Source organism: Eleutherodactylus coqui, chromosome 3 (assembly GCF_035609145.1).
Source record: "Eleutherodactylus coqui strain aEleCoq1 chromosome 3, aEleCoq1.hap1, whole genome shotgun sequence".
NCBI lineage: Eukaryota > Metazoa > Chordata > Amphibia > Anura > Eleutherodactylidae > Eleutherodactylus > Eleutherodactylus coqui.
In genome coordinates, this window is record NC_089839.1 from 47,811,813 (window position 1) to 47,828,022 (window position 16,210).

General features: G+C 42.8%; 1 protein-coding gene across 2 annotated transcripts in view; it reads right to left on the reverse strand.

Annotated features, from left to right (window-relative positions):
• Window positions 1–6,896: 6,896 nt before the first annotated feature.
• Window positions 6,897–16,210, reverse strand: part of PLEKHH2 (pleckstrin homology, MyTH4 and FERM domain containing H2) — a 174,293-nt gene continuing 164,979 nt past the window's right edge. For both annotated transcript variants that reach the window (XM_066595567.1, XM_066595568.1), the window contains exons 26-30: window positions 15,268–15,401; window positions 14,766–14,895; window positions 13,349–13,435; window positions 11,233–11,367; window positions 6,897–8,088 (exon numbers count right to left, since the gene is read on the reverse strand). In XM_066595567.1, the coding sequence (XP_066451664.1) occupies window positions 7,906–8,088; window positions 11,233–11,367; window positions 13,349–13,435; window positions 14,766–14,895; window positions 15,268–15,401 (669 nt within the window). In that variant the 3' untranslated portion in view covers window positions 6,897–7,905. The remainder of the gene's footprint in view (window positions 8,089–11,232; window positions 11,368–13,348; window positions 13,436–14,765; window positions 14,896–15,267; window positions 15,402–16,210) is intronic.

The following is a 16,210-nucleotide window of genomic DNA, read 5'->3' on the forward strand; positions in this document are numbered from 1 at the left end:
AAATATGCCCGTATGAATCCGTCCTTAAAGGGGGTTTCCATGTCTAAACAATTGATGACCTATCCTCAAGAGGTTGTCTTATGAGGACAACTCCTTTTAATATCAATTTTTCCTTGCATAAAGTCTTGCATGTTAGTAGACGTTGCCAATTCCCCGCCAGTAGATGTGTAATTGCAGACAGGTGCCATATTCTTCTGTTTCACTACATGCAACCATATTACTACCCGTTTTAGTTCCAGACTACTACACAATTCCAGGCCTCCCAAGAGAACTGTAAGCAGTTGGGTTTTGCTTATAGTACCCTGTTTCCCTGAAAATAAGACATGCCCTGAAAATAAGACACAACATGATTTTCCAGAATTTTTGAGGATGCAAAATGATTTTTCAGGCTTTTTGAGGATGCTTAAAATATAAGCCCTACTCCAAAATTAAGCCCTGCTAACAGTTAATTTAAAAAGTCAATTTAAATAGAGTCCAGGCATCTATACATGTAAAAAAGTTAAACCTTTTTGAAGAAAAATTAATATAAGACACTGTCTTATTTTCGGGGAAACACGGTAGTAAATTCATGGGGTATTCCCATCTCATAAAGCGAATGTAAATTGCTACAATTTGCCATCACTTGATGATCGGTGCTTGTCTGTCCTCTGGGACCACAGCGATCCTAAGAGAGAAGGGCCCGCAGCGTTATTTCAGTACTGCTGCCTTTCGCTCTTTTTTTTCCATGCACAGCACTGCCCCCAGCCACCAGTCTGTGCAGGGAACTGCATCCAACCAGATTCAGTTGACAAGTGAATGGAGCGCTACTGTGCGTCAAAAGACTGAAGGGGCTGCAGCGCTACACCGGTGCAGGGGTCCCAGTGGCTTACAAGCAGCAGACTCGTGGACACATGTGACTTCACTAGTTACTGCGAAATGGGAGGAAGGCAATAAGATATGAGGTTATTGGAACGTCAAGTGGTAGCTACCATTTCATAAACCTTTGAAGAGATTGTCTGTTTTAGGAAACCCATTTTCAAATACTGCAATGGTAAAGTCTGAATTAATAGAGAAGGGTCCAAAAGCCATCTAATAGCTAGAGGTACTTTAACCCTTTCCAATCCACTGTCTGACGTCTGAAGACATTATGATTTAAGGCTGTACAGCTCTGATGTTGGAAGACGTCCGTCGGGGTTCTCTTGCTGTATATTGCCAGCCTCTCTGCTGTCGGAGCCTATCCAACGTGTCACCTCATGCAGTACTGGCTTTAGCCAGCATGTGGCGCCGTTATGTAACAGCAGAAAAAGAGTAAGCGCCCTAGAAAAGCCAGGATACAAATTGGATTGAAAAGGGTTAAAAAGTGTCTTAGGAGAACCCATCATATCTCCAAATTAGCCAAACAGGCCATTCATATCAATGGACGCTATGTATTGCTTCATTTACCCTGTGGTGGTGCTGCAGGAAAAATGAACACTTGCAGCCAGGTTCCACCACAAATTATGTTACACTTCTTATTTTACTGTGGGAAGCCTCTTAATGTATTATGCGCATTGCACGCAAGGGGAAATTATACTAAGACCGGCGTTCAAAATGCTGGGCTTAGTAAATTTCCCCCTTTGTATTTTTATGTTTCATGAAAAATGAAAGAAATGACCAACAACATTTTTCTAGAGCCGTTATAATTTTTCATACAATGAGCTTTATTGTTAATTTTATATAAAATTCAACAAAGTTTTAAACAATTTTTTTTAGATTTTTTTTTCATTTTTAATGCATATTAATTCTGTAAATTGACCTTTGGAAATAACATTGATAAAATAGGGTAGTACATGAATAGAACGGCCTCATACTTTTTCCGACATTGATGTATTAGACATCCATTTATTTAATGGGCCATTCCAGGGAAACTTTTTATTCTTTTCTTTTATGCCTTGGTATACAGGGCATATTAGTACAAATAAGATACTTACTGATCGCTTCATTATAGAGTCACCTTGCTATGATCCTATGTCGGCACTCTTGACCTCCACTGTGAACAGTTGAATTGTCCTGCGTCTTCTGCATCCTCCTCTATTCATTTCTATGGGAGCAGCAAAGTCAGTCTCACAGGAACGAATAGACTGTGACTTCTAGTCTGCTGGGGGATCCAGCTAGTCACAGTGTAGAATGACAGGGGATGAGCAGAGCATCTCTCTCATCAATTAAGGTGTTAATTCCATGCAGGTCGCAAGTACAGCGCCCTTCATCATGAAAATCACCAATACGTCAGACCAAGATGTAACTAATGTCCACAATAGACCAATATTGACATGCATCACCGAAATGTAGGGAACACAAAACAGGGCAAAAAATGGTACCAGAAATACAGGGATAGGAACGCTATCCCTAACCAACTTTGGGCCTGATAGGAGCAGCCCTACTTCAAGAACCGAGGAGGCCTAGTCTGTCGCTAGATGGGGGAAAAGGAAAGTTGTTTAATGCCGAAGGAAAGAGAAGGGTAAATAGAACAGTATACAGTAGAAGTGAAAAAGCCCCTCACAGAATAAACACCTTAGGCAGGAGAATAACCAGCGCCCATTTAGATGTGGGGACCATATTAAATACACTTCCTTTATGGCTGATTGGCCAATTAAGCGAAACACCTCCCTGTTAGCCAATCAGTCCATAGACCACAGGGGATGTTGTATCACACTGAGCCCACCAAAGGATTCCTAAAAGCCGAAACCTCAGGAGCCTTCTGTAGTGACAGGAAGAAGGCACTCATTGACACCCAGCGCCGAATGACAAGGCGCATGAACCGAAGACACGGTCATATAGGCCAGTCACCCCAGCTCCACTTCCAGATTGTGACCAGCGCACCGCAACAGAAAAGATCTGTAAGTATGTTATCTGCCCCAATATGCCCTGTATACCAATTGCATATATGGGGAAACAATAAAAAGTTTTCCCAGAGTGACTTTTAATTGTTTAGTCAATCAACAAGAGGTTTTGCAATAACTGTAATATAAATACTATGAAAATAATTAAATATTTCAAAACCTAAAACTGTTCTCCAGGAACAAGAAATATTCTAAATATCCAAAATATTATTTCCATGGCAAATTTACAAATTCTTTAATCCTAAATATGTAATTAAAATTTATGCTATAGGTTCCTCTTTAATAAAATACAAAACGTTCTCAGAACTTTTTGATGAACTTGTAAAATAACTATAATATAAGGTTATAGAATGATGCTTGTCACTACTTAAAAAAATTCCAAAAATGACATTAATGCAGCAAACACTTGGAAGACATCAGTGACTTAGCTAATGAATAAATACGAATATTCGGCATAAATTATATGCGTACTTGTAGGTACTAACTAATAACTCTACATGTTAATTTACATCTTACCACAGTATAATTGTTCTCTTATATTAGGGCTCATGTAGGACAACAATAAATCTACTATCGTACATCATATACAGAAATAGGGGTCATATTTATTTTGTAGATAGAATTCTTTACTTTGTTCTCATTCGTTATAGGCTCATGTAAGATATAACTGACCAATTGGATCTTACACACAGACCTACATAAAGTTTAACAGGAAAGTAAATAGCACAGAAATTTGTACACACTACACCGCAATTCTGTGCAATCTCAAGGTATTGCGGTTGCACAATGTGCCAAGGTACAATACTTGTACCATATTGCCTGAACACTAGCCATAGTAAGTGTACAGTTCTCTCCCCTCATCCTTTCTTAATTATGGGTGCATCTTATGGTCCGATGCATCCTATAGAATGAAAAATACAGCATTTTGGAAACTTATGATTGTTTGCTGTATGATCACAGCAATGCGGATAACGCTTCTGAAATACTTTAAAAGACTCTGTTATACTCTATGAGCCCCATAAGCTAAAGGTTCATAGGAGATGCGGCACCGAATCCGGGATTGTCTTTCTTATACTACCTTCCTCACCGTTTCTCTGCTATCCGCCCACAAAGCCGTTGCTCCATGTATCCCTTGAACTACTTATGCGCATGCGCATCTCATTAGGTCCGTGTACATAAGTTGTCCACAAGATGATAAGAGTGGTGGCTTTGTAGCTGACAATGGAGGAACAGTGAGGAGGGGAAGTAAAAAAGGGGCATCCCCAGACTTAGCGCCACATCTCCTATGAGCCCATTACTTTAGTTGAGTCACAAGAGATGACAGATTTCCTTTAAGTGGTCAATTCTCCAGTTCTCAAATGTTGCCAGGCCTCATGCATGGCAATGCCACATGGATGGACGTAGTGTGGACTGTACTATGGACCAGAAAGCATTATAGGGTAATTCATCAAGGCTGGTGTACATTTGATTTTCTGGAGCCTGGACTCTCAGGGCGGTCTCACATGGGCGTAAGCGCAGAAACGTTCGTGATAGCATGACTTTTTGCGCTGTGAAGGTCATGCTATCGCAGACATATTGGCGCCGTTTCTACACTGATGGAGACCATTCACATTGGCGCAGGTGTGATTTAAAAGGCTGTGCAGCTTAATTGGTCCTTAGGTTTATCGATTCCCCATGAAATTGTAAAGTTCATTGCGCAATTTTGCGGGGACCGGCGTGCATTTGCGCACCCCCATAGACGCATATGCTGTCTTTGGTGCTCAAATGAGCGCCAAAATAGAGCATGTCGTGTTTTTTTTGGGTGCACATGTCAATGCGGAAGTGAGATTGAGCACATTAAAAACAGTGGGTTCTATTCTCTGCGCAATGTGCACACATATTTTGCGCGTTCAAACACGCTCGTGTCAGAGAGCAACTAAATTGCACACTTTATATTAAGCTGGACGTAAGAAACGCTTGTCGTCATAAAATTGGCCTATGTGTGTTGTTGTATATGTTATTTCCCTGGGGCTTCATATTCTGTATTACCAGGGAAAGACCCCTCTGTAAGGGCTTATTCACACAAGTGTAATTATGTGCGCTATATGCAGAGAATAGAACCCATTGTTTGCAATGAGTATATCTTCATTGTTATTTTTTACGCATGCATTCCACACATCCGAAAAAAATGTGACATGCCCTATTTTTCTGCATTTGTGCAACATAGGTCCTCATAGAGTCCATGGGGGTGCGCATATATGTACGCGCAGGTATGTGGCCGGAAGCTCATTTGGCTTAACCGCTATTTAAATCAGGGCGGGTGTAATTCCCCTGCCCATGTGAACTAGCGGTGCCTGCACAAATGCGCACTGTTTTTGTGCAGGCATGCGCACACAAAACAATACGTTGCGCAGGAATGAGCGTTTTTTGAGCAGCCTGCATGCTATCAGCACCCCAATAACACAAAGGTTGGAGCAGAAGCCTCCGAGCCGACCTCCGTGTAGTGGCCGGCGCTTGGAACTGCAGGCACGGCTCCAATTGCTCAGGTGTCCAATTACTTTTGGTAGGATAGTGTACCTGGCTACTGCTTCTTGTATGATCAGGAATATACTATATACCTTCTTGTTTAAGCACAGGACATATATTTCCATAGATACACAGCAGAATAATCTGATGCCTTTGGATGTAAGTCTCTCTAATTAACTAATATTTGTACATTCATATATTACTTCCACAAACATACAGCGGCAATGTAGCAGTAATTACATAAAGCAGTTATTGAATGTCATGTATGGAGAAAAACTTACACTATGGATCTTCAGGCTGTTTCTTATGCATCATTATATAAGTAACACATTCCAGTTGTCATGAGAATAATCACTTGATCTATTATGTAAGTACTGTGTTTTTTTGGACTATAAGACTCACTTCCTAGCAAGAAAAAAATCTTGCTAAAAAGTTCCTGCGTCTTATGCTCCAGAGTCGAGGGGAGGTGACAGTGCCAGACACCCCTGACCACTTCCTTATTGTTTTGGCAGAGTATTCCTAAAAGAACTTTGTCCAGCACAGAAAACAAGAACTGCCTCAATAACTTTCGCCTGACTTCCCAGAACTCCCATCTTACTCTATTGTCGCTCTGTTTATTAAAACACTACCCACACTCCCTGCCACTAGCAGCCAGCAGAGAAGCATCTCCTGGAGATACCCACCTTATCGGATGGCTTTTGCTGCCTTTCCCAGGCGAGCCCTCCATGTACTATCTGATTCTCCTCCCTGAATTTCTCATCAGCAGGCCAATCCCATGCTGCTGGCACCATCCTGTCCCAAATATTATTTGAGCAGGAGTGAGCAGGCAAACCAAGGAGCAGCTGCTTCAAATGGTTGCCCTGTAGATAAGCTCCCGCGCAACCAGCGTTGAATGATCCATTCCCCCATAGCATACTATCGGGCAATATACCTGGCAGCACAGGCCCCCGTGATCCTCCCCCCCCCCCTTTTCTACTTAGAAGGTCTGCTTGGACTGTGAAGAGTATTGCACATAGGTTATTCATAACTTTTCAGAGTCATCACTAGCAGACCTTCTCTTAAAATTCCTCCAAGGTTCTTTCTTCCTTGACTCTAGTAAAATATATAATAATTCACCATTCTAACTTCTCCATTTAAAGCATTTTGTCCTTCAGAACCCCATCAAAACCCACTGCTTGCCATTACATGGGACTCTGAAATTGGACCATGAGATAAAAGTTTGTGATAGTAATTAGAGATGAGCGAACGTACTCGGCCACGCCCCTTTTTCGCCCGAGTACCGCGATTTTCGAGTACTTCCGTACTCGGGCGAAAAGATTCGGGGGGCACCGTGGGTGAGTGGGGGGTTGCAGCGAGGAGTGGGGGGGAGAGGGAAAGAGAGAGGGCTCCCCCCTGTTCCCCGCTGCTACCCTCTGCGCCGCCACGCCTCCCCCCGCCCCTCGGCGCCCCCCGAATCTTTTCACCCGAGTACTGAAGTACTCGAAAATCGCGGTGCTCGATCGAGTAATTACTCGAAACGAGTAGGTTCGCTCATCTCTAATAGTAATCAATTTCTTTCAACCACCAAAGAAATTTTAATTAGCATGAAATATCTTTTCCTGTTTTCTGTAGTCTAAAATCTTAGTGTATCCTGGTGTAGGCGCCAAATCAGATTCATGAGGGCCGTACTTACGGTATGCCCTTATGGTAAGATCAGACATCCACAAATTAAAGAGATTGTCCAGTTGTAAACTATTAATGGCCTAAAAATCAGCTAATTGTATGAACACATCAATCCAACAAACAGCTGATCAGCGGGAATCTCAGGTAGCACAAAGCCGACCAATCTATTACTGATGGCCTATCCTGCTGATGGACTATGAATCATTTGCAGCTGGACAACCACTTTAGGGTGTATGCTACTTGATGGGTGGGTCTGAGGTGCCAGAGAAGCTGCGCCTAGAGGCTCTGAGATATAAATCCGGTACCAAGATTCACCTATTTATAGAAAAACCAACCACTGCCTTAAGAGCCCCAGAGTGGCGGAAAATGCCCAGACCCACTTCAATTAGCAAAATTTATATAAGTTCTGAAGATTGGTTGATTTATGGGCAGAGACCTTTCTACGCGCCTCTGGGAATTAATTCATTATAACTCAGATCATCTTTGCATGTTTCAGTCATACTAACAGAACTTTTTTTTATTAGTGGTATCAGATGTATCAAGAGATATCTTTTCCTTCATTTACTTCAACCATTCAGGAATAGCCAGTGCTGCCAAAGCTACCGATGAAGCCCCGATCATCGACATCACATTTCACAGTCATCCTGACCACCAGCAGTACAGATGTAGGCAAGGTAGGAGAACATAGGGGCCAGTAAGGCCGTGCGTGACTGTTGATTCTTCTATTCCAATGATGGCACAGTGAAAAAACAACCATCTTTGAGACTTGTGTGGTACCACCTCTTAGACCGGAGGTTTCTTATCTTATTTTGGTCTCTATACATAACTTGGCTCTTTTGAAACATCATTAATATTATTGATAGCACTAGTCTTCTCTTCACTATAATAAAGTAGGCCCTTTAGTTGGTCGGTTGTTTGACAACAGGAGCTGGCTTCCCATTTGTTTGTTCTTCAATTCTTCTTGGGCAGAGAGAAGAGCTGGCGCAGAGAGGTGGTGGGCGACCACTTTCTGCTGTTGGGCTGTGTTTATGTAGTTGGCAGTCAGCAGTGTTATCTCCAAAATCTATAAAAAAAATAAAAATATTAAAATTAGATAAAAGATTTATATTTGTACACTTGGCCCAAAAACATCCCCGTCACCAGTATATATAAAGAATTAATCCCTCCACTGCCAATAGGTAACAGGTCTGATACGTAACTGAGAGGACTAGGAATGTAGACCACCAAATGGGACACTCAACAGTGAATTCAAGAGTGGGTGTAGAACAGAACCTTTACAGGGGTCGTGCCAAGTTATATACAGGAGAGTGTATAACTTTATGATTAGTGTGGGGGGGAGGGTCAACCACTGGAACCCCCACTGAGAATAGGGGTCTGAAAGGTCCCTGAGTGAATGGAGTGGAGGTCGTGCAGGCGCATCACTGCTCTATCGACTTCAATGACAGCGTTGGAGATTACCAAAGTACTTGAACTCCTAATCTCAGTGACTACGCGTGACTATCTGAAGCATTGGATTCCAATGCATTCATTCACATGAGCAATTTTTGGGTGCGTTAAAAAAAAAAAAAAAAAAAAAAAAATCGCACTGTCAAAAATAGAACATCGGCGACCGTTTTCAGTCACCGATTTCTCATACTGCTTGAAAAGATAGGTCATGCCCTATCCGTTGCCGATATACGCTGGCGGCTCCCATAGATGGGAGTTTCGCTGCTTCCAACGCTGGGAAAAGAACACAGCTAGCTCTATTTAATCATTAGACGTCATTCTCAGGATTTCTGCTGACCAAGGGATTTCCGGGCAGCAGCGTATTTTTTCGTCAGGGCACTGCAGTCGGCCGTGTGAATGGACGTGAAAACGCTAATTAAGATCGGGACTGGATTGTGGGTTTTCTGCAATTATGAAATTTTATGGTGCGCGTGGGTTACCATAAAAACGCCTACACTTGTGTGAATGAGCCCTTATCCCTATGTATGTGCTGGGGATTTGGAGCTCTGTTTCAGAAAAATTGAGCTTCAACCGCTATAAAGATATATTACTTAATGAATCAACACAGAAGTTGGACCTATTGCGGAAAACAATGTTCAAGAGTGTATATTTTAATGTATGGTTGATACCAGTCTGCTAAGTAGATGGACACTGACTGGCCACTAATACACTCTCCGCTATGTTTTGACTATTGCGCGCGAGTTAATAAAAAAAGCGGGAAGCACGTAGAAAAACTAAATGCGAAAACAATAGGGCAATTCTTATCTTTTCTTGCGCGTAGTATTAACGTGCAAGAATCCTGACATTGCAAACGAAACCACTGAGAGCAATAATTTTTTTTCGTCCTGTGAAAATCACAGCTGCAAAATGGGACAATGACATACCCATCCGTTTAAACCCTTAGAGACGACTGCCTGTTCACAATTGGAGTTTCTCTGTTTAGAAATTAGCCATGGTCCTGTTGCACCGTGCGGATGAAAGCATCATAATTTGGCATAAGCAGCATGAATCGGTGAACCCTTCCTGTCAGCTGTTCAGAACACGTCAGCACCTCCATTTAATCTGTGGCATCTACAAGAAGCTTCCTTTCCGCAGGGGAATATATTGCTGCACAATGACTTCAACATCTAATAGAATCTACACTGTGACGAATTGCTGCAGTTTTAGGCCGCCTTCACCCGAGTGATAAAATTACATAATTTTCTCGCGATGCAACAGTGCTACAAATCGCATGTATGTGAAGCCCATGCTTTCCTATGGCTTCCTTAACATTAGCGATGTTTTGTGGGCTGCTACATTGCGAGAAAAAAAAATCGCGGCATGCTCTATACAGCGGCGATTTGCTATGTTTTGTAGCCCATGTTTCCCTATGGAGCCTTCCTTTCTGTTGCAGCTCATTGCACGAAAACGCGGTTTTCATGCGGTGCGATGCAACTTTTACAGTCGAAAGCCCTACTGTTTGAGTCCTAAAATAACCTGTAGCTGCTTTGAGAAAAAGCAATACATCATCTAACAGGCACTGTCCGCTCTGCCGCACTTCTCCGCAGTTCCAGCACTTGTTTGTAGTCTACAGCCAGCACTTCCTGCTCAGGGTTTTCGAAAACCCTGCCTCCAGGAAGCGCTGCCTCTGATGGGCTGATCTGCGGTGCTCAAGAACCAATCAGTGCAGCACTCAATGAACCAATCACAGCCATCGCATTGAATAGCTCTGATTGGTTCATCCTGCAGTGATTGGCTGAGTCGCAGCACTGGAAAACCAATGAGAGGTAGCACTTCCTGAAGTCGGGGTTTTTGAAATCCCCGACCAGGAAGCACTGGCTGAAGACTAGAAACAAGTATGCCAAAGCTGCGGATGAGAAATGCGGTGGAGCAGATAGCGCCTGTTAGGTGATGCATTGTTTTTTTATTTTTTTGTTTATGCAGCCACGGTTTATTTTCGGGGTAGGGCTTATATTTTAAGCCCCCCCCCGAAAATCCCGGCAAAAGAGTGCTATAGAGTCACGTGACTTTGTAGCACCAGGCGCGACTCTATAGTGGCACAATATCGCTGTGATATTGGTGTGATTTTCTCGCGGTGATATACCCGTCGCCCGTGTGAAAGAGGCCTTAAAGGCCCAAAGGAGGTCCAACGCACAACTAGACGGGGGTCTAATAAAGTGGCCATTCATGTAATATGAATCGGCAAATAATTTGGACTTGTTGAAAACCGGTTGTTTTAAGAATAGACATTTACTTTAATGTCCGCTTGATAGCAGTGTGCTAATGTAACACCTGTAGTCTGTCCAGGTCCATCTGTTTTACGTAGCAGAGCTAATAAAAATAATATCAGCGCCATTTCCATCTCTTGCACTGCCGGTTTAGTAGAGGAAGCAGAAAATACGGTTCAGGTACAGTTCCCCCCGTTATTTCTAATAGCAGCTTCTCGGCAGAAAAGCCTCTCTCATTTACGTTGCCACATTTTATTTGTGTGAGCAAAATTTGGAACTCGGTGAGAAGACCACTAGAGGAACAAAAGAGCGAGCATTTTGTAATTACATCGCCCGGTCTTAAAGCTTATAATTGCTTTTTTCCTCTCCAAGCTTCAAGCCAAGATAATAAACATGGCTTTGTTTAAGCCGCAGGTGCTTAATTCATGCTTTTTATATCGTAGCGTAGAAGAGTACTTTATTCGTAAAAGCCTACCTCCAAGCAGGCCGCCGTGTATTTCAGCTAATGTACCTACCTTCACTTTCGCCATAGCAAACAGAAGTTTTTCAGTTGACTTGTCCTTTGTCTGCGCGTTAACTACCAGCATAAAGTCATCGCGGTAACCTCCGAAGGTCATTAGACTCCTGTGTACGTACGTGAACAGCAACCTCTTAAGAAACAGAAGAGTGGGAGGAAAAAAAAGATGGCAAAACATTATTTGTATTTCCAATTCAAACAACAACTGTGATGAAAGACTCCAAGAAAAGCAATGGATTTACTTAATGAAAGACTACGGATGCCGTTAGAAGGTGTTCGCAACCCCCCCCCCCCCCCCCCCCCACCACCACCACCAAAGGGTCATTTAAGTATCTCGTCTGGAACACATTTATTTTCAGAAAGTCTGACAGGTTTGTAATAAATCCATAAATAAGGAGTTTGCATTGTAGCAAAACCCCTGAAGAAAGAGAAGGAAAATCCCTATATTACACTATGGGAACATTGGTGTCATCACAGCATCATTGTGTGGGTATTGGCACTTTCATATAATAGGCGTAATTAGTTTTAAATGGGTTGTCTGGTTACCGAACAACTCCTGTTCCATAACGCTGCCGAGATATACTTACCACTCCACTGCAATCCCGCTGTTGACAGCATCACAGGAAGTCAGGTGACTGCTGAAGCCACTCAGAAGTTTCAGCATCCCTGCTCGTTCTTCTTCTGGCCACCTCTTGAGCGCCCAGATGCCAGGAGTTCAAGAACAAGATGCTGCATCTTGTGATTGGCTCCAGTGGTCACCTGACTTACTTGCTGTAAAAAACAAATACTGGGACCACAGCACTGGATCCCGATGGCCACGGAGGGGTAAGTATATCTTAATTTATTATTTTAACCAGGTAGCCCTGTGGAAGGGGGGTTGTTCGGTAACCAGACAACCTATTTAATTATGTTTAAAATTATGTCCAAAAGATCCATATAGAATATGTTCTGACTTCAGTTCAGTGACAACATTCCTATTAACATCATGAACATAAACCTTTGATAACTGACACATGCACTGGTTTCCATGCACTGACAGCAAGCCAAGATCTTGCAAAGAGCTTAAGGAATTACAACCCAACGTACACTATCCTCCCAAAAGTAATTTACACAGCTAAGCAAGAATCAAAAGTAGTATTTATTTCCATATGGTAATACTTAGTGGGGCTCCTTTGGCCCTAATGACATTGGATACTCTCCATGACATACTTTCTACTAATGTCTCAAATTCTTCAACTGGTATTTCCCTCCATTCATCCTACAAAGTCTGACAAGCTCTCTCAAAGAAGATGGACGCTGTTCATATTTCCAGTCCAGACATTCCAGTTTGTCCTAAAGATGTACGGTAGGGCTCAGGTCAGGACTCTGTGCAGGCCAGTCCAATGGTGGAACATCTACATCCTCCAACCAGCATAAAACATGGGATCCATTGTCATAATGGATTTGTGACAAGGTGTGTTGCTTTGTTGAAAGTATTACTGACCATTCCCAGAGTATTACCACATTGCCGGCAGCACATTATTGTCTAGAATGCCAGGGTACGCCTCCATGTTCATGGTTCTTGTCACTACAACCAACAAACTGAGACCATGCCATGTAAAACATCCTCAGACCATAGAACGTTCTTCCATTGCTCAACTGTCCAATGACAATGCTCCTTGCACCATTGTTCATGGGTCAAGGCATCTTCTTTAAGAGAACATTTGCGGGATGAATGGAGGAAAATACCAGCTGAAGTGTATCAAAATGGACCCTATTGTTGGGTTTGTCAGGACAAAGTGCTGCATGCTGCACTATTTTATCCTGTTTTTTAGTGGAAATCAGCGTCGGAGGTTCAGGAGAAAACCTCTGATGTTAATGTGAACAAGCCTTTACTTGTTTTAGTTAGACACGCCTTTTGACAAAAGCAATGGTAACACCCAGTTGCCAATTTATTTATACATTTTCAGGAGGAATAACAGAGGAACAGCACAACATAGTGACTCTAAGAAAAGATGCTCAAGAATTGTTATTTCATGGGGATTAGCAGTATTTACTAAAACAGACTTGTGAGGAGAGAGGACAATTTCTCCTTAGGCACTGATGAGTAATAAGCTTATTGTGTAAGCACTTACCATTGTGGCATATTCTAGAACACTTATTCCATCTTCATGTACAGCCAGCCAGACCAGCGGAAAATCAAAGGGCGTCGGAGACACAGGCTGTAGGGAGAAAAATAATATGATCCTTTTATTGTTCAAACCAGATGCCTCCACCCAATTCCAGTCACTACATCAAAGCCTCCACCTCGTGCCAGTCACAACACCGATGCCTCCACCTTGTGCCAGTCACAACACTGATGCCTCCACCTTGTGCCAGTCACAACACCGATGCCTCCACCTTGTGCCAGTCACAACACCGATGCCTCCACCCTGCGCCAGTCACTACACAAAAGCCTCAACCCTGTGCCAGTCACTACACAGAAGCCTCAACCCTGTGCCAGTCACTACACCGAAGCTTCCACCTCGTGCCAGTTACTATACCAATGCCTCCACCCTGTGCCATTCACTGCACAGATGTCTCTACTCTGTACTAGTCACTACACTAATGCCTCCACTCTCTGCCATTCGCTACAGCAATGCCTCCACTCTGTGCCATTCACTACAACGATGCCTCCACCCTGTGCCATTCACTACAACGATGCCTCCACCCTGTGCCATTCACTACAACAATGCCTCCACCCTGTGCCATTCACTACAACAATGCCTCCACCCTGTACCATTCACGACATGATCCGTCCACCCTGTGCCAGTCACTACACCAATGCCTCCATTCTGTGCCAGTCACTACACCGATGCCTTCACCCTTATGATCATCACTGCACTGATGTCTCCACCCTGTTCCAGTCACTACACTGGTTGTCCATCCACTATTTAAATTCATCCCTCTCATCTGTAAAGCTTTCCACAGTGCTATATGGCCCTATATCTCCTCCCTCATCTCTGTCTACCACCTTACATGTGCTCTCTGCTCTGTCAAAGACCTTACACTAAATTCCCTAATTCAAACCTCTTATTCCCATTACCTAGATTTTTCCTGAGCTGCAAAAATACATATTTTTAGGGGGACCTACCATATTGCCTAATCTAACTCTGCTCCATTTATCTTGCTTCCATATGCATGTTTGGAAACCCGACCCCTTCATCCAACTGTATCCCCCATACCTCACACCCCCTAATGTGCTTTGTATGTGTATATACCCTATACTGGCTGGTGACCGCCTCATACAGCTTTATGCATAGTACCCTGTTTATATAAAAGATGACACTTCTACCTCTTGTGTCTCCCCTATTTCCCCATAGATTGTGAGCTCTTATGAGCAAAGTCCTCACTCCTGTTTTTCACATTGTCTATTGATATAAAACTGTACATAATGTAGCATTTTGTCTATGTTCCCTCCGACTTGTTAAGTGCTGCGGAAAAAAATTGGCGCATTATAAATGAAGATTATTATTTTTGTTATTATATTCCCGCACGGCCCATGGTTCTTACTTTTGCTGGAAAAAGAGTAGCACCAAAGTAGGTCCACTTTCTTGCAACCGTAAGATATATTCGCACACAGTCTGAAGTGCTGTGACCCCGGAGAGCCACCCATCTTGTTGCCAGCCGTTGGTGAAGCTGCCTAGAGTAAAATATTAATCAATAGTCCAGTTTAAACTATACACATATATATACAGATAGGAGGCCCAAAATAAAGTTCAAGTAGCCAGGTGGGTGGCAGCTATGAGTTAGCAGATGTCTCAGAAACAACTGTGGACCAGACATGGGCCCAACCTTGAACCCCGACCATGCCAACCATCAATCATGAGACCACAAAGATTTAACTAATGGTTATGAGCAGTAGTCTTACTTGAAATTGGACAAGTGGGAAATGCCAGGCAAGTAAAAGCTAAGGGGAAAAGTCATTCCAAAATGATTCCCAATAATGGCTACTTGGACAAGTTTGCAATGTTGATGGCACAGCTCATGATCCCCATGACGTTGTGGCACCTACCGTAGCTGCTCCTCTGTACAGTCCTCTTTATACCTCTTTGGATAAAACTTTTCCAATGTTTGCCTCAGTGTCTGGTTCGACTTTAGTTGACTAGCAGAGGTCTGCAGGGGTCGCTCAAAATCGCCACTTTCCACCTGCAGAAAACCAATATGACCAAATGATATGTTATCTAGAGTCCAAGTAAAAGCACAGGTCTGGCTAATAATAGGGGGCGCTACCAGTAAGTAATCCTACTCAATCACTGCAATGTTGTGTAAATCAGGTGGTGTGACTCATACCAGTACATGTCAGCAGCCCTATGATAAATGCACTAAGGAGGACAACGGTGGCAACTAGTCCAAAGCACTGTAAGATGGATTGATGGAGGACCTATTTTAGGCTTAAGTTTAAGAAGGGACTTCAGCTGTAGTGGAGCCTGAGCACCATCTGGTAGGCCATTCTGACTATGCTTTGTGGATTTTCCGTGCATGAGTTCGCACAGAAAATCAGCGTCAAATTTGTTCTGTGTGCATTTACCCTTACTATGATACAATTGTTTGTTAGTGCTTTTACCCTGTTTCTCTGAAAATAAGACATACCCTGAAAAAAAGACATAGCAGGATTTTTTTTTTGAGGATGCAGAATGCTTTTTCAGGATTTTTGAGTATGCTTGAAGTATAAGCCCTACTCCAAAATTGAGCCCTATTTACAGTTAATAAAAAAGGACAATATAAATAGTGTCGAGGCAGCTGTACAAGTAAAAAAGTACAATCTATTGGAGCAAAAATTAATATAAGACACTGTCTTATTTTCGGGGAAACACGGTAATAGCACACTCTTTGTTAAAAACAATGCAGCCCCTAGAAGAAGTTGTCATTTTGCTGCAAAACTTGGCATGCAGTTCTATCTCAGGCAGATATGCAAATAATTAGAGTTGGGGTGCGATTAGATGAACGGTCTTGCC